General features: G+C 40.3%; 1 protein-coding gene across 1 annotated transcript in view; it reads left to right on the top strand.

Moving 5' to 3' along the window:
- LOC144517915 (transmembrane protein 132C) overlaps positions 1 to 20,197 on the top strand; it is a 177,868-nt gene that overhangs the window by 13,179 nt on the left and 144,492 nt on the right. Inside the window, exon 2 of the mRNA XM_078250165.1 lies at positions 18,716 to 19,604. Within this exon, the coding sequence (XP_078106291.1) occupies positions 18,716 to 19,604 (889 nt within the window). The remainder of the gene's footprint in view (positions 1 to 18,715; positions 19,605 to 20,197) is intronic.

Here is a 20,197-nt window from a genome sequence, read left to right on the forward strand (position 1 = left end):
GTACTTTGTGTTAAGTGCTAATTAGCTCATGGTAGCATGCTAACACGTTAAACTACCACGGTAAACATTATCATTGTGAGCATGTTAACATTTAGCTCTAAGCACTGTTGTGCCAAAGTAGTGCCTCACAGAGCCGCTAGCGTGGGTTTAGACCTGTATTCTTGTTATTTAGCATTTCTCTAAAAGAGGTTACAAAATGTCAACAATACACTACAATACAAGAGAAAATAATTAAAGAGAACTCTGGGTTAAAAGCTCAGAAACGTAGGCTGGAGGTAGATTATTGACTGTGTTTGAAGGTGCTGAGTTAAACCTTCAAATTGACTCTGACTTTATTGGCATGTAGTGGAGGAAGGCTAATATGGTCATTCTTTTTGCATCCATTAAAAGCTCAGTTGCATTTTCTCTACAGCAGTATGGTATTAAGAGTGTTTTGCAGTTGAATAATGATACAAACATTTTGTCAGCATATAATTCATATTGCAGGTTGTATCTATAAAGTACCACGTGGCCAAAACAATATTAAGATTTGATTTGAATTTGTTTGGCTCTGAAATCGATTTGGCAGAGAAGTATGATGGAGGATTTCATATTTCACACTTAGAGGGCACGCTAACTATTCCCCTGTTTAAGCCAGAGATAAGTGCAAACAAGGGCTTGGCAAGTGCTTCTTAGCCCTGCTGGGTTGCATGTGATTACTATTGTTGTCTTGTTTCATGCTGTTTTTGTGTCTTCTTGGAGAACCTTGAAGAGTGTGGTGTGAAGACCCTGTAATTAGATGTTCTGGGACTAAGGCAACCGCTGAAATTCAGAGTGATGCAATCAGTGCTCCATCCTAATTACACATGCCATGTGTAGGAAGGCTAATTTAGCCCACGAGAGTGAAGAAACCGCAAGCTTTTTACCACTTAATACTTTCCAAAATCATATACAGCATTTCTCTGTCGTGTTGTATTCTTTTATAGCTTGTCTGGAACTAACGCAAGTGTATATTTCTTTGACGGATGGTGTGAATTTTACCACACAGACAGTGCTACCCTGCATTCTTAAAGCAAGCATGACTGCTTCAACAATTTCCATGCCACAGGACAGGGTAAAGCAGTGAGAAAAAAGTACCGCATGATAAGGAGAAAGGAGCTATAAAACAACTAAGCATGTCAGGTTTTATCTGGTCTTTTTTTTTGTTGATGGAAGGCACTGGTTCATTCAAAGAGATATTCAGGAGCTGACCTGTTATTTTTGTCCGAATGAGAAATATGTCTGGAAATATTTTGTGAGCTGACCAGCAGATAGAGGTGGGTTGATCTCTGAGACGGTAAGCCTCCTGTGAATGAAGAAGTGAAGAATCACTCTCTCTGTTATTGTGATATGGCACAGAAAACATGAGCTCACCTTTGAGTCAGTAACACTAAGAGACAAAAACAAAAACATTAGTACGAATCCTCTCACACAAAAGCATACAAAGTACATAAAACCTGAAAGTGTAGGGTATAGGAGAATTCTATCAATTATTTGATAAGGGATCTGGAGTTGCACACAATTTAAGAGGGAACGGGGAAGTGAACTTGTGATTTATTTTTGGTACATCTCTTCATGTTGTAAGTAATAGAGTGATACAGCGAACTCAGTGTTAGGGTTAACACATTAATGTGAGTGGTATTACTGAACCAGTCTAGCTACATTTTTACACTCCGGTTAGAGATATGTCGACATGTCTCCTTTTATCTACTTAAATCACTGAATAAAAGCCATGCAAAAATACTACTCCTGGGCGGTTGTCTATATAATCTGCTCTGAATACTGCTCAGTCGAGCCTCAGTGCAGGACAAACAACCACATTGAAACCACCAACAAAGGTGGGGCTTGATCCATTTTCAGTCAAACCGTGGTGTAATGAGAGCAACATGGACCGGTGACAGATTTTATTAATATTGGATATGCATATGTGACGTTGACATTTATTTGAAAGCTAATCCAGACAAATTCACCTGATACACTGTACTCTTGACTATGGCTCCAACGACTATGTCTTCATTAGCTTGTTTGTTTTATGAATAAGGCAGTGTGAAACCTGAGTGCACTGAACGGAAATGCTGAATTATTTGGTGTGGAGATTGGAAACCGAATTAGAGTACAGCTAGTCTATATCCTTTACGTTCCACTTCCACTACGGATTGCTCCGGTGCCGCAGGAAATTCCGCCGGATGCATGTATTTTTGCAGATGTCCGTTTCCTTTGTGTTGGAAGACAGCTTGCTAGACTATCTGTCCAATCTAAGTTTTCTCTCGCATGGCTATTTTACAGCGGCTCAGTGACGCATGACGATTGTGATTGGTTTAAAGAAATGCCAATAAACCAGAGCACGTTTTTCTCCCATCCCTGAATGCTATGTGGAGTAGCCAGACCCTCCTCTGCTCCGCAGCATGTGGATGGTCTGGCAAAGAGAGACTAGAGTACAGCTAACAGCTCCAAAAGGCTATTGCATGTAGGCAAAATAATTAAACGTCATGCTCATGTTGTTGGATCTTCCACTTCTCAAATATGAACAGCTCTTTTAGTAATTACATTTATTAAGATATCACTTTCTTGCCTTGTCTTGTCTGGTAGGCATACCAATTTTTGGCAACATTGTTAATATGATGTTTTTAGCACCTTTTTTAGTGCATCATCTAATTTATGAAGGGAAACAGCTGTATCAAAGTTATACAGTTAGTAATATTTAACACATGGAAGCACCATAACCTCAGATGTCTGATAGAGACTGAGCAACTTTTTTTTCAGAGTAATGAAGCTTGTGGAAAATATTTAGAGGCCAGAGATCGTTATTATCAGCAGTAATACTGCTACACATCACAGTACAACGTTTATTGTTGGACTTTTTTTTATTTTTCTCAAGGGACACCTGGAACTGACCTGTGACTGACAGGGGTAGCAGCACTGTCACTAGCAAGCTAATTTTCTTGCATATTTACTGTGTGTTGTGCAAGCTAGCTCCTTTTACAGTGTTATGGTCTACACTGGCTGTGGGTTTGATGATGTTTTATGTATGTATGTATTTATATTAGTGCTGTCAGTTAAACGCGTTATTAACGGCGTTAACGCAAACCCATTTTAACGGCGTCAATTTTTTTATCGCGAGATTAACGTTCTTTTTGGCCTAGCAAACTTTGTAGTTTTTTTCACATGCTGTTGCAACAACTAGTAACATTAGAAAAACTACAACACCACACCGGATCTAGCTAGACGGGAAACAAAACAACAGGCACACCACACACACTTGTTTGGGCTTGCAAGCCGGCCAAAGAGTAGTAGGCTAACGTTACGTTTTGAGTGGATGGCGAGCGCGAGACGCCGAAATGGATGGTAATATGATTCTGAATAGAAAGTTTACTTTTAAAAAGTTGCCAAATGGTTCCATTGACAAGACCAAAGTGATCTGTGTGTTTTGTCGTTGTGAACTGAGCTCTCATCGCAGCACGCCAGTCTGAAATACCACTTGATGGCCAAGCACACAGCGAATTATCCGCCCCCTCGTCAAAGCCAGGCCAATCCACTTTTCCATGTTGATAAGAGCATTAAAATGAGAAAAAATAATGGGACAAAAAGAAATCTAGGGACATTTAGAATAGATAAAAATGTGCGATTAATTGCGAGTTAACTATGACATTAATGCGATTAATCGCGATTAAATATTTGAATCGTTTGACAGCACTAATTTATATGTGAAAATTAAGTCATTTATCTTTACTCCATATGACTTATTTTTGCAGCCAGACATTCAAAACAGCTGATGAAAGTTTTTTGCTGGGCGACAAGCACACACATTAAAAACTTCTCCGAGACTTTAATACAGAAAAGTTTTAAAACTCAGATTAACTAGATGTTATGTGTGCATGAATTGATGAACAGTAGCCTGTAGGCTATATTTCGGAGAGAGGCTGACTTGCCACAAGTTTGTTTCTCTCAATCATTTTTATATCTGAACATATCTGAACCCCGAGGCGTTCCCAGGCCAGGTTAGAGATATAATCCCTCCACCTAGTCCTGGGTCTCCCCCGAGGCCTCCTCCCAGCTGGACGTGCCTGGAACACCTCCCTAGGGAGGCGCCCAGGGGGCATCCTTACCAGATGCCCGAACCACCTCAACTGGCTCCTTTCGACGCGAAGGAGCAGCGGCTCTACTCCGAGCTCCTCACGGATAACTGAGCTTCTCACCCTATCTCTAAGGGAGACGCCAGCTACCCTCCTGAGGAAACCCATTTCGGCCGCTTGTACCCTGGATCTTGTAATGTGATTGTGATGTTTGTAGTGATTAGCCTATATCATATCACCGTAAATTAGTCCATTTTTACAGCTAAACAGAGATGAAATAAATAAATGTTGCTGTACTGTAGTAATTTACTCTACTTACAACTACAATTAACTTAACACATTTTTCAGGGACGTTTTGTTTTGCATTCTTCATTGATGAGCTTCTTACAGTAGGCCTACTAGTAGACTAGCTAGCAAGGCTAACCAAAAGTAGCTTAAGAAAAGTAACCTTCGACTGTCTTTGTCAGTCACGCAACCCTGACATTGCAGCTAGGTGTAATGGCTAACAGGATAATGCCACCTTACTTCTCCTCTTTCTCAGAGCATAATGGCTGCCCCCCTCCCTTCTATGCTTTTCACAGGGATTCAGTCTAACATTAGCTAGCCAGGAAAACCTGTGGTGCTATTGAGGATTAACTCAAACAGTGAGCTTTATTTTCTTCTACCTGCAGATCAGCTCTGCATCCAAGAAATGTTTGTAGAACTAAAATTATAATTAGCTTTTGTTTTCTATACCTATTGTTTTCAACACTTTAGAAAGCCCACGTCTGAAAAGCTGGCTCGAGAGGGATCATCTTGTCTTTTAAGATTCCTAGTTTGCTGGTGTGTAGAGTGAGATGCTGTCAGTCACTGAAATAAATTCAGCTCAACAGCTTGACAGCGAGGCTTTGAAAACAAAATGTGCCACGGCGCATTGCTAGTTGGAAATATTTCTTTAAAACTAACAGATTTTGTCGGTGACTGTGAAGGCATGCTGCTTTTCCTTCTATTCTAGTCGGAAATAGAAACATTTCTCTCCCCTTGCTTTAATAGCTTTCTATCCCTGGCCCAAAATAGATCTACTTGTTCATGGAGTTAGTTCCCACTCTGACAGATTATAGGTTAAACTTCAGATTTAAAGCCAGTCCATCTGGAGCTGCATTAAAGCTCTTTTCAGAAGGGAACCAGTGTGGGGTGAATATTTTATAGTAGTGCTGTCAAAATAACGCGTTCATTTCAATTAATTAATCTGAGAAAAAATAACGCGTTAAAAAAATTAACGCAGATGAATCCATTCCATATTGACGTTTGCATACAGACGAAAATCTGGTGCCACTGATATGTCTGCGCTTCTCTCTGCTGCTCTGAAACAGACATTACAGGAAACACAAACACCGCTGCATGTGACGCTAGTTAACACAATACTCAACAGCAGCTAACGTTAGCCTACCGCTAGCTAGTTAACACTATACTCGACAGCAGTTAACGTTAGCCTACCGCTAGCTAGTAGCTGGATTAAACACGATTAAAATGCTGACGGCCAACACTAAACGGTGTAAAGTTTGACTGTGTTTTACTGTAGAGGATTCAACACCGGGATGTAACAATCTGCAGCTGCCGTCGGAGAAACAACACAGCCGGTGCGTTCAATGAAACTGGTAAACTACAGTCTCGTGGTGCATTTGAAGTTATTGTAAATGTCCTTTTCCTATCTGGTTGTTGTTTTTGTCGTTCAACAGCAATTTACTAGTGAAATAAGTTATTGTTATTGTTATACATTATTATTAAATCATTTAATTTTGACCATATGGCCTTAGCAATAAACAAGCCATTCTTTGATGTCACCAACTGTTGTTTAGTACCCTTTTTTTTGTCTTTTCTTACTTTCTTAAAAAGTATCGGTTCAGGCACCGTTAATTATGTATGCGATTAATTTTTAATCGATTGACAGCCATTTTTATAGAGGGCAAGAAAACATCAGTTTTTTTTTCTTTTTTTTGAAGATGCACGATATATTGACAATCATATCGGTATCGGCTGAAGTTAGTAATTTTTTAATACATAAGCATCAGTCCAATGAGCAAAACTGTAGTAAAAGCTCTTTTCAGAAGGGATCCAGGCAGTGTGGTGTGAATACTTCTGTAGAGGGAAAGAAAACATCATATGTCTTTTAGAGATGCACAATATGTCGACAATCATATCAGTATCGGCCGACGTTAGTAATTTTAGATCCAACGGCATCGGAGCAAAACTGTTCCGATTTGGACAACCAATGGTTATTTCCGTTTAGCTGCCGTTGTGTGTGTCAGGGCGGCGCTGGTGTGTGTGTTTAGTCAGAAAACCTAAAAAGGATATTTTATTTTATGATCCTTAGTTATTGATTTATGTTCTTTCATTCACAAGTTATACACTTGCTACGAGTTATAAAAGTAGCCTAAAACTAACACTGTTAAACCAGCAGCGCCCAGTGAGTCTTTATGGCGGGGAAATAGGAGTGTCCGAGTATGGCCAAGGGTAACACACAGCTAATTCACTGGTATTAGCTTCCTTTTGCCGACTCTTGTAAAGACAAAGCTATAGTAAATGGTTAAAATGATACTCGGTTAGAAAGGTAAGAAGTTAGTCCTTAATTTTACACCATTAGGTTAACTAAAAACATTATACAATCTTTTTTTTTTTTTAGATCAATTTTTGATTATTTTTGAACATACAGAACTGACAAACACAATTGAACAAGAACAAAAACCATCTCCCACCCCCCATCCTCTGCGGTCTCGAGGAAAACAAAAACAAACAAATAAGCAAAAACAAAAACAAAAATCACACCTATCCTAGTCACTCTCCTCTACTTCTTGTGATGCTGAGGTCATTAGGACTGATACTTGTGCTGCTGCGTTTTTCCATAGGTCTATCGTCGATGATTTAGCTTTGTTAATCCTTGCTGTATTATACAATCTTTATATGTGTGGTAAAAAGGAAGTTTGACAGAATGTTATTACAAAATCACTATACATATGTTTTTCATGGTGGCCCCCTCTAACTTGTTTGGGGGAAACAATGTGGTAAATCTATGATTTATGGGCTTTTCCAAATGTTTTCCTGGACATTATTTTTGTAATTCAGTGTTAACACATGTTTTTCAGTGCAAAATATGATTTACCAATGTTAGTATCGGTTATCAGTATCGGCCAAAATTTTCATACCGGTGCAATAGTAATTTTTATATTCCCAAGGATTCACTAATACAAAACATATATAACTAGTGATTGCACTGACCTTATTGTATGTATTGCTGTATACACAACTCACTGGAGAATTAAACGCACCAGACCCATTATTTTACTAAGAAAATGATGATAGATCTTGATCAGTGTATGTGTGTAGTTTACACTTTAAAGTCATTAGATTCAGAGGCTAAAGATACCTTTCGTATTTCTGTCTTATGTGTTTTCTTTTCTTTGGTCTCTTGGTGCAGTTTAGCGCAGAAAAAAGGAGGAACCTTTGACCTATTTTCAAAGGTGAAAAGTCCATAGAGTAAGATGACATCAGTGCAGAGTGCAACATCAACCATTGCTATTATTGTAGTCACTACAGTCCTAAAATAATGAGGAGAATATTAATCTGAGTCTGTCAGTGGCAAAACGAGCACTTTTGTGAAGGTAAATACAAGCTGGACAATTGCCCTATTAACTTACATTGTAGCTTGTTTCGCCGCTGCTGACTGCAGCGATCTTGCTTAATACTGGACCACTGTCAAAGATTGTTGTTCCCATCAGTCACTTAGACACAAAAACATAGGAAAATAGGGTTGAAAAAACAGTAGTTACCCTTTAAGAAAGACCAAACTTTTCCAAAGATTTTATATTTTTATGTTTTTGCTCAGTTTTCAGACCACCACTCATTTTTCCAGCTACAAACAGCTTCTACATATCTACAATTGTTGGAAAACAACACCACAGTGAAAAACAAAAACTAATTTAGAGTGCATACTGACATTTTTGACTTAATGTTGTTATTTTGTCACTGTGAATACTCTCACAACTTAGATACTCAGAATGAGGATGTGCTACACAATAGTACACAGCTTATGTTGTTTGGCTGCCTATACAGTCAAATCTCAGATGATTGAGCGACACTCAAACATTTCAAAGCAATCCATTGTTTGACGTAGATGTGGTCTTTCTTCATCCGACTGGGTTTAAGAGCTCAAATGCTTTTCCAGTCTATGCTTATTAGCCACATACGCCCAGCGGCTGTTTTCCCCTTTGCGTGAACGTTTTCAGACAGTTTGGTCGTAATGCCTCTGTTTGACTGACAGCTGATTCTATAACTTATCAGAAACTCTTTAATATTTAGCCTTTTTCTCTTTACTTTCCGCTACTTTCTTTGTGTAAATGAACACAATTTCATAACTCTTAATTTCTTCCTCGAGATAAAACATTCAGGTTAGGCAGACATCTTTGCTTCAGTTCACACCACCTGTGAAGCTACACCTGTTTTCTTCCATTCACATCTTTCTGTTGACTTTGAATACGTTCGTACCGCCTCTGAATGTTTGCTCGGCAATTTATCCTAATGCACCATTCAGTCTTAAATGAAGACATTAAGCATTTACAGTTGAATAGTAGTGCAAGGTTTTATCCAATCAAGATCAATTATCAGCATGATTATGATCTATTCGTTGCCAAAGAATCGAAGGTCAGGTGCAGTAACGCATAGAAGAGAAAGCTTTGAAAAGAACTCACAGAAAAGCCTACACTAGATTCAAAAACACTGCAGCCAAGTCTCGCAGTGTGACTGCATTTATAGGGGATTCAACCTTGTCAGGAGGGCTCCAGGCTGAATTTATCATCCTATATGTGTGTGACCTTGGGGAGAGGTTTACCAGTAGATTTGGGGAGGGAGCAGGCTTGGATAAGGATGTACTTAAGTATGCAGAGACACTGTGCTACAGAATTCTTTCATTCACTAGCTCTGCTTTTCACACCTAAATAAATAAAGGGATTTGGGGGGAAATCTCTCTGTACTGACTATATAAACTAATTGAATTCATTTTACGGCTATCATCCCCAGGTTCCTCAGCAAACCCTCTAAAGCCTCACGATTATGGCTTTAACTAACTCTAGGTAACAACAGTTAGCGGACCATAGTTGAACTCTGAAGTTATGTTCACTGGCTTTGTAAAAGTTTGTGTTGATGTGTCTTGACCCTGGGAGGAGAAAAACATGCTTTGGCTTGATTCACGCCCATTTTCATTATCGGAAGCGGCAGCTTATTCATCACACTCATCAGAAAGGCACAGTGCTTCATTTTCAAGCCGCAGAATCGCAGACAGGCGTCACCATCCATAATCAATCTGCTTTGCTTGTGTTGAATATTGAATTATCTCAATATGATTTTCTTTGGTTCCTTGATTTGGTGCCGTGTTAACATGACTGCTTGGTGATAACATTTAAAGGGGGAAACTATGATTTGCTATGAAGTTGAAGAACATTGGAAAGTGAATTACAGTAACAGATCTGAATTTCCATTTCTCAGTGAGACACTGATTATCATCAATAGCCATGTAATCCTCCCCTATAATCCTATTTGCTGTGTGATTGTGTAATTTCTATCCCAGTTCTCATCAGTAGGTGGCCAATAAGTCCTGGTTGGATTTGTATCCACTTCTTCCTTTGTCCTAACAGAGTTCACTCACCATTAAATGTCCCTCTGCCCTCACAAAGAGGCCGCCTGACTCTGCCCCACGAATGCCTCTGTATTTAGCCTGATTTACGATATCGTTTTGCAATAAAGGCCAGTGTGAGGGGAAGAGATTCATTAAGGAGCCCAGTTTATGTTTTAGAGAAGTCCGGAGGGGCCACGTGAATACTGATTGGCACACAGATATGTGCTTGTCTCATCCTCCCAACCCAAGCCAAAAGCTCTCAGCCTCTTTCCCCTCCAGCCATGTGCACGGCATGGCACAAAGGAGGTGTTGTTCTCTGCCCGCAGGATGCCCAGGATGCCCAGGGTTCTTGCCACCCAGTCTGTAGTGTCCTGCTGTGGTAACCCTGTTCCACACATATCAGGCCTCCTCGCAGCACCTGGAGGCCCTTCTCAGCATGCTTTAATGACATCCCCACTGACCCTCCCAGCCCACTAACAGCGGAGCCTATTTGGGTTTGTCTCTTCCATCCACCCATCCACAGCGGCACGGCATTGCAGTGTTTACTCTTCATCGGTCGATACTCTTTAATCCCTGAGATGATGCTTTCTCTCATGAACTCAAAATAGCTCTTCCTCCTCCCCAGTGAAGCTACAGGCCCATTACTCTTTATTAGCTCTTAGAGTCTTAAATGTGGCCATCCATTAGAGGCGAGGCAACAAACATCCCCAGCAGGTCCCTCAGTAGCCTGCCAGCACACACACAAACACACACACACACACACATACACTAATTTAAACTGACCCTTAATCAAGAGCAAATTATTGTGCATTGAATTCAGCTCATCTCCTGGATAAAGACGAGTCACTTGTGTAGCATATTCCCTCAGAAGATTTCAAACTTTGTATTGTGACCCTACCTCCCTCCTTCTGTGACTCTAACATATCAGCTGGGCGGACTCCACAAACCTCTATCTGCCTGAATGATTTCTTTTCTATGAAAGCTGGCATGCAGTAATACCATACTGTGTCATGTATTGATTCTTTTTCCCAGTCCCTCTTTCTTGGATTTCTTGGTGGCTGAAAAGCATAAATCATCTGCAAATGATCCTTGAAGGAAATATTGTAATTATTATTCTTGACGCATGGTCACAAATTCAATGGCTCTTATTAATTGAACATGGAGAGAAATATGATGTGGGTAATTCAACGGGACTAGAGAGCCTTCTGTCATCCTTCATATTTAAGATTATCTTGTTTGGCATTCATGACAAAGCTGCGAATGATTTAAGGTCAGGATGAGGGTCACAGGGAGTGTAATTGTAAACCTCCACAAACGGCAGATTTGCAGTGCGATTAGCTGTTTCCTGTTAAGATTACAAATGTCGGGGAAACCCTTTTGTATGTGATCCTTGTAAGAGATGATCAGAAACTAAATATCAATTAAAAAGATCCAGGTATCACCGAAACATCCACCCTTTTCTCCAATACTTTGTTCATTGTTGCTCACCATCTACTTTTGCTACTTCCTATTGAGCTTCCTGTCATTGTTTTTTATTCCTTGTCTGTCTTGACGTGTGTGATGAAGCATAAAGACAGACAACCGACCAGCCAGCCACCCGAACAGCCATTCACTTCTGTGTCCATCCATATTATTACAGCCAGGAGTGGACAGCAGGAACGCAGCCTCTCCTTCCCTGGTTTCTTCTGTTGTGCCTTTTCATTTACTCAGCTTGTGCGAGTGTGAAGGCTGCTCTTCGCTCCGCCAGTCCTATTCCAGCTCTACATATCCTAGCGTGGAGCCCCGGTGGTAGGATGAGTGAGCCTGTATGAGGCTGGCTATAGGTTCGGGGTGCTGCTTGGCTAGTAAGCACTCATCTGAGACCTGTCTTTCTCCCCTGCACACCTCTACACAGCTGTGTCTGACAGAAAAACCTCTGACTCCTAACCCTGGAAACTGGAAAGCTTAAATTGACTATGTGCTAGAGTGGCATCAGATATTTTAAAGTGACAACTAAACTAATGGAACTAAAGTTTTTGTGAGGCTATTACATGCTGTATACCCTTGTATACTGCCTTAGAAACTAGATTACACGGAGACTAGTCTGACAGAGAATGTAAATCCATTTCTACATGAGACTTTAAGATTGTTTTCCACTGAGCTGTGTTAGGGTCAGAACTATAGTCTGTTCCCTCAAAACCACAAATGTAAATCTCATGGTGGCGCTAGAGGAAAGGTCAGAGGATCTTTAAAGTAATCAAGATACATCATCTGGGAACTGTGAATGTCTGTAGAGAATATTGTGGCAAGTGATCCAGTAGATGTAGTTAATGAAATGTAGTTAAGTGAAAACTTTGACCTTCTGGTGGCTCTAGATGAAAAGTCATGAGATCAACATTATTTGGATTCATCCTCTGGGGAACATGAATGTCTTTATAGAATTCCATGACAATCCATCTGATTGTTTATGATATTTCAGTCTGGGTTACAGTGGTCGACCGACAGACTGACATTTCCATCCATAGAGCTCCGCTTCTAGCTTGTCTAAAAATGACAATAACTACTTATGTGCAGACAGTGCTTTCATAATGCCCATTCACCAATACCTTTTAATGAAGCAACCATCCTTTGCACAAGTCCTATCGGAGAGAGGTCCTGACAGTTGTTCCATGAGCAAAGCACAGCCTCAACAGCATTTCCATGTAGAGAGGGAGAAAATAAATCCCATTTTATAAAAAAGTGAAAATGAAGAATGAGCCTTAAAAAATTAAATTTATCTGGCTCAGCATAATGCTGCCTATGGTTATACAATTTAATGCACACACAATAGGGACATTTTATTATTCATGATGTGAATCATAAAGTGTATGCTGAAATAGACATTTTTCTCAGTTGAATTATCATTATTTTTCTTTTGTCTTAGGATTTCTCTGCCAGCTGAAAGTTATGTGCATCCCTCACACCCCCACTCCTCCCCCTATATTAAAAAAAATCTGATTAGAACATTGGGAATCTTTAAACGTTCCTAATTAAAACCTTAAAAGTAAAATGACAGTTAGTACTACTACACTATCTATTGTTGCTATGACATTCTACAGTGGCTCATATAGGACTTATACAGTGACAGTTATTCATCGTTAAGGAAGGTTGACTTATTAATAGATCTAATGTGGTGGTGGCAGATGATACAAACTAGTGCTAAATGCTTTTTGATCAGTGACTTCCAATGTTGGGATAGTTACTTAAAACATGTAATACATTTTTCATGACATGTAACTCAGTGTAAATTGAATCACATTACTGCAAAAGAGAAATAAAAAAAGTTGAATTACTTTTTGCTTGACTGCCGCACGGCTCTGTCACTTTCCAGACCATCAGCAGCCAGCTGATTGTTAGCCCCACTGACTGCACGCAGCACTCCATAAGGCGTAATTATGGATCCCACCTGGTTTCTTGGCAAGACCTGACCTATTAGGCAGTCCGGTTGGTAGAGGTTAGGCATTGACCTTGAGTAGGTAAGGTTAGGAAAGCTGATTGGTCAGGGGATAGGACCTAAACAAATTGGGTTCCGTTACCTTGCGCGAGCATGTACGCCTGGCCAATCGTACGTATGAATGCTATTGAAGGGCGGGTCTTGCCTACTATTCCATAATAACGCTTCCAGAAGTACATGTCCTTTCTCGCTCTCTTGCCATCTCCCCCCCACCTCCAATGCCAGCGCCAAACTAACATGTACTGAACCGTTCTGTCAACCAAATGCAGACAAATATAATATCAACCATACCTTTAAACTCATGGTAAGACAGGAAACAATTAGACCCCAAAATTGTCAAACTATGGCACATTAATGTTACTGGGATTAGTAACTGTATTTTATTGACTAGGTTAAATTTCTAATAGTTATCCATTAAACAATTTGTTACTGAAAAAGGGAATTATTAACAGATGACTTAGTGACTTATAGGCTATTAAGCTATGGCCAAGAGGAGCTTAGCTTAGCTTAGTTTAGCTAAGCCCTGAAGCACATGGAAACATAGGCCTGTAGAATCTCCCTACCAGCACATCTAAAGCTCTATAAATGTTGTTTTTACATGTTGGTTTTTGAATAGATTGAACAAACGAGATATTAAGTGTTAATTAGTGCGCATTTTGCTACCTTTGGACAAGGTTAGATGTTTCCCCCTGTGTCCAGTCTTTATGCTATGCTAAGATAGCCGGCTTCTGGCTTTAGCATCATATTTACTGTCCATCAATCTTCTCATCTAACTCTTAGCAGAAAGAAAGCATTGAACATTATTTCCTGAAATGTCCAACCAATCATTTAACACAGATTATGCCGCTGTACGCTATTGTTATAGTTCCAACACTGCTAATATACAGTCTTAAGGGACACTATAGAACCAGAGTAGGCCCTATTGTATGGGCCACAGCAGGAAAGTGCCCACACAGATTCCAAAATAATGCTTCTATTAAACAGGAGTGCCGAGAGCAATATTCTCTCAGGGGGTTCAGTTATCTGAGCTACACCCCTGCTGCACAGAAAAAAAACAAAGAACTACTGGAGTTTGAAAAGTAGGTTTGTGTTATGTTTTTCAATTCTTCCTCCCCAGAACAAAGAAGGGAGCGATGCATCCTGCAAAAACTTTGCATGATTTATTTCTTTCTTATCCATAACAGGCTTGCTGATTCTGATTATGTTGAAACTGGGTTTGGAGATTTTCAGGCTTTATTTGTCTTAAGATGGGATTATTTTCCAGTTTATAAATTCATTGTCAGTTTTCAGGCACTTGTTCTAAACAAGGTTTGCATGCTTACTGCTGCAAGGTGAACTGTCTGTCAACTGTTTGGGGGCATGCAAGCACTAAAATACACTAAAAGACTGCCTTTATATAGCCATGGTTAAAGCTCCCTGATCTTAATTAAAAACAGCAGTGATTGAAGCCGTTTTTTAATATTTAAATCACATCTGAGCCAAATCAACATTGATTTAAATTAGGGCTGTCAAACGATTAATTTTTTTTAATCACGATTAATCGCTGAATTTCTATAGTTAATCGCGATTAATCGCATATTTTATCACATGATTAAAATTCTATTATTTTGCATTTCAGAACAGTTTTTAAGTACGTATTAACAATGGAAAGCAATGCTTACCAGTGTATCTTGACTGGGAATCAAATGAATGCAAAGAAAGTTACTTCATGAACTTGACTTTAAGATTTGTATTTGTGTAGCATTTATTTACTGTAAACAAAAGAAAAATGTGTGTTATTATTGCCCAATTCCTCCAAGTACCTAACTAAAAACCCCTATCAGTACCAGAGTCAATATAGTGTTTAGTAACTCCTAAATAATGTTGATTACTCACTGACGTCCAATGATCACCGGTTAATGAGACAGCATTTGCAGCACTTTGCAGCAGTTCCAGTTGGGCTGCTTTCTCCGTGTCGTACAGGCTGTGTATCCGTGAAAACTACTGTCCCCCTCGACGGCAACGAGACGGGTCAGAACATGCCAACCGTAGTACGTCTTTAAGACCCGAGTCTTCTACGATGCTGACAGGTCTGCAGTTAGTTGCTACGCATTTCGCAAGAGATTTTTTGGGATTTGGTTTCATCAACAGGTCGGCAAGTAGCACTCTCCAAAATAGTGCTTTGCCAGAGTGGCAATCACGCTAACTGTACTACTATGCTTAGCTTCGTAGGTGGTAGCTCAAGCTTGACGTGCTTTGGTGATATTTTAATTCGGCTTTACACAACGTGCATATGGCTTTCGACTTGTCTACGAGCCGTCCGGGAGTTTTGGAAAATAAAAAGCGTTATTCAGAATTGTGTTGCTGCTGTCTTTCTCCATCATGCCTGCAGCCTGCAGCAGCAGGAGATATCGCAGCTTGATGATAAGTAATGGTGCAGCACAGGGTCAAAATAGAAGCCTGTTAGGCACGACGCGAAGCCGAGTGAAGTGTAAAATAAATGAATAAATGCCGGCATGCGATTAAAAAAAATGAACGCGTTACGCCCGGCCCTTAATCGCATCGTGATTAACACGTTAATGCTGACAGCCCTAATTTAAACCTTGTTTATTATTGATTCTGTGTGTCCATAAGTGATTATTATAAGCACTGTGTGTTCTACTACCTATCAGTTTGGTACAGACATTCCTAATTTGTAATGGATTTTTCATTTTCTGTTCCATTTCCTCCTTTCCACTAAAATTGCCGCTGATGACTGTGCTTTTAGACTAGATGTACTGTACACAATATGCCACAATGCTTTGCTTTAAATAGAAAGAAAAAAAAACTTCTTTGATGAACCCTGTCTCTCTTGAACAAGGTCTTTCTTATATAGACGCTCTTCTACCTCCTTTTGTGTTGCACTTGTAATTGTCAGAAGTTAGACTTGTTCTTTTTGTGTGGTTCTTGTTTTTCTAGTTTGCTGTTATCAAATATTATCAGAGCAGCCTTTTGAATAGTGGATATTTTGGTCCTCACAAATAAAATAAAAATATAACATGTATTATGAGGAGTGATTAATGATGCAATGTTAGATTATCCAGCTTTGGTGTATAAGTACAAGTGTAAGCACATTATAATCCTTTATGTCAGCTGTGAAAACAATACATCGCATTTGAACACAGAGAGTAAGGTGTCCTGTGGAGAAAGCACTGTGCTTTCACTTTACTTGGGACACACAGGATCAGAGATTAGAGTGAGTAACACCACTACCCAGGGACCAGAGGATGGACTTTGTTTCTGACTGACTGTCAGAAACAAAGTCTGACTATCCAGCTTTTTCATTTGTTAGTGGTGCAATGCCACGTATACAAGTATGCCTCTTGCCAACAAACAACACAAGGCTCCTGCTTGTTCAGGAAAAATACAAATTGCTCTGTGGTGCTCAGCTGCTCAAAAGTCTGTGTTCTCTGTGGCAAACACAAGGTCTGGATTGTAGGATTTACTCTGAAGCGCTAACTGATGCTTTAAGTGGGACTGGTGCTGCCCCTGGGTTGGGGGTTGAAACCTGCTTGCACCCTTGTATCCCCCAGTGGGACAGCAGCACTGAGGTCAAGAGGGGCACCATGAATCACAAATCCCCGTCTGATTTTGAACTGTCTGATTTACCCGTGTGATCAGAGGAAAGAAATCCTCAGGCAGCCAGCAGGAAGAAGGGGGTATGCTGAAGGAGTGTAATCACACAGCAGATTGCTCTTGAAAGAAGGTCAAAGACCACTGTTATTGTGATTAAAACCTTTTTTTATGCAGGCTGTGCTGTTCTGCAACCAGTGGGGCCATAGGCGATAACAAAGGAGTTGTTACTGTGAACTTGTTTTTTACTTTGACATTAGAGGGCAAAACTGCACATGTCGGCCTTAATTGCAAATATGATTATGTCTTTAGATGATTTGATAAGTGGCCGTACCAGTTATCTGTACGTCTGATAACATATCATTCTTGTGTTGGACCCCATACAGACTGTAATACATGTAATACTGATAAATTCAGAATTTCCTACTGAAATACTTTTTTTCTTTTTAATAAATACATTTTAGGTTCAAAATATAAATAGTTTTCTCCAAACACTTGTTTTAGTTTATCTTTGTTAAATGCTGCATAAACATAAAAGAACTTTGACTACATAAAATAAAATTGGCCAAGTAAACATTTCTATCGGGAACTTTTGATCAAAGAATAGTAAACAAGATTATGAATTCAACCATTTTAATTATTGGCCCTTTTTGATACATTTTTGAGACACATTTCAGCCAATACCAAAAACGTATTGAGGTTGGATCAAGGTTAGATTACCAACTGGCCAAATAGGATAATAACCCTGGGGAACCAGACCCCCAGGGGCCCTCAAAAGTAAATTGAATTACATTTTAATTAGTTTGCAAATATGTTATGGAATATACACCACTGTAGTTTAGTATTTCAACATTTTTAAATTGCGTTGGTTCCGAATTCACCTAGCAAAGTCACCCAAAAAAACTGTATACTCTTAAAATTTGGTTTGGTTTGAACATTTGATTGCACTGTTGTGCATTTGTACTGATCACTAAATACTAGGCCTGGCCTGGGTACGCCCGTCGTTCTGCACCCTTCCCACCCGCTGATGGCTGACCTGCACCCCTGCACCCCTGCACCCCTGCAGCTTCTTCTCTGCTGCAGCTATTGATTTATCTTGTTTCTTCTGTTCCATTTTAACAACTGAATGTAACTTTTGTTTTTACTCTGTAACGGATGCTACTGGAAATGTTGAGTACCATGCTGTTTTACTGTAAATATAGAAGATGCAGTCTCGAGGCTGACTTTTACACTGCAGTAAATCCAACAGTCATACAAGACAAAGCCTGTGATTTAGAGGTTTGAAGTTTGTGTGTAATTTTAGCATTTTTTGTTAGAAAGTAAGAATTTAGCAAATCAGTTTTTTGCAATAAGAGTTTTGCACACAGATACCTTTAGACCGGTTAGTCTTATTGCAGCATAGGAGTACATTAGTTTTTAGTTTTTACCCTGGTGCCCTCTAACAGGTTTCAATACCCAGCCCTAAATCAGACTGATGACATTAATGGAACCAGTGAATTCACTTAATCGATCAAATGAATGTAAAAAATTGTTGATTCGTTTTTTATCGTTCAAATAACTGCTCAATTGTTTCAGCACTAATTATAATGTAATGGAAAACTCAGTCACAGTAATCATTCCACATGTCTGGGTTTTCTCTCTCATACACAACAACACATAATGCTTTTTGAGTGAGTCAGACATTGTAAGTGGCAGGAAAACATATGTAACATCCCTTTATGAATAGGAACACAGTGCTATCAGTGTAGTGACCTGCTTACCCTGAGTTGAGTTGAACTTTAGGAGTAACATTTTTATGTACTGCTTCAAATGCCTAAGCAAAACTAGAGGCTAGTAGTTTTTGACAAAGACCTTATACCTGTCCTTATACCAAGTGAGCTTGCCCTGACTCAGCTCTTCTCTTCTGTCTTTTAGTAGTCGACTGTCGAGTCTTAGAGGGATTGCAGAGATATTCCTCCATCCCCACATACCTGCCTGTCAACTACCAGGTGCTCAATGCTGACTTGGCGTTCTTCCTGAAGGAAGCCAACCAGGACTTCATGAGGAACTCAAGCCTGATGTCGCGGACTGAGCCCTTCTTTATCTACCAGGCCAGGAGTTTGCCCTCAATGAACACTAGCTATGGGCCTCTCTCTGTGGAGCAGCCTGTCCCTTTAGAGCTTCTGCAGAGCCCGGGGACGTTTCCTGCCTCTTCTGTTTTTACCTTCAACTGGAAGGTGCAGACCTTTATCATGAATACCAGGATTCACTTGGCCAAGCCCAAAGTCCAGGTGCTGTTTTATGTCGCAGGCAGAAACTGGGACGACTACAGCGCCATCGACAAGCTGCCCTGCGTGCACATGTTTGCTTTCCATGAGACCCAGGAGGTGCGTGGCACTTGCCAGCTGAAGGGGGGGCAGGGGCTGTGCGTGGCTGAGCTGGAGCCCTTGGCCAGTTGGTTCAGCCCACCCAGCGTAGTGCCGGGACGCCAGAGGAACCTGGAAGTGTCTGAGGGCACGCCAGTGGAGCTCTACTACATGCTGCAGTCCACAGAAGCAGGGGAGTGTCACTCAGAGGAGGCTAGGAATGACAACTTCATCCGCTCAAGCCAGGAAGGGCTGTTTGGTTCCTACACCTCCACACCGCTGAGGAGGATCGGCGGCGTCAGGCTCTACCAGAACCCCACTCCGCCACCCCTCGCTGAACACAGGCTGGATAATAACTTTATGGTCATGGTGCCAGCCACACCCATGAGACAGAGGGAAACCGTCTCTGCTTTCATCACTGTATCAGCTTACTCTCCTGTGGAGATGTTTACTCTCAGGTAAGAATTCTTTTCTCTTTGTTCTTCTGGCCGCAGACTTCCTCTGTCAGTCTCCGACTGTGGAATTCTGCAGCCTCTCTATTGACTCCTGCATTTACTTCAGTCATTTAGTCTTCCTTAAGGATTTAGGCAGTATCCACACTAAGGTTTTAAAAAAATATATATCCCAAAAATCTTATTTTCTTTCTCCTCTTTCTATTAGCAAACAGTAAGATCCTGTGCTTTGCCTCAGCAGGTTACACCTATGTTCTCTCCCCTGCTCTCCACGATCACTCAAATTGTGTTTAATGACACCCACAATTTAGTTACTTTTTTTTTTTTTTTCATTTTCTGACAACTGAGGGTGTATGAAATAACGATTTGATCGCAGCTCGTAAACCCCAACTGTTAACCACTGCAAACAAACCTGCACTGAGACTGCTGATCAAATCAGTATTGATCGTGGAGACGTCTGACAACATAATCGTAAACATAGGCTAATCACAACTTCACTGTGTGATTGGCTCTATTGGAATTCCAAAGAGTGATCAGAGAGAGAGAGAGTTAGAGGAAAGTTGACTATTCAACTTTACTTCAGCATGTTAAGCACAAGA

This window comes from Sander vitreus, chromosome 5, assembly GCF_031162955.1.
Source record: "Sander vitreus isolate 19-12246 chromosome 5, sanVit1, whole genome shotgun sequence".
NCBI lineage: Eukaryota > Metazoa > Chordata > Actinopteri > Perciformes > Percidae > Sander > Sander vitreus.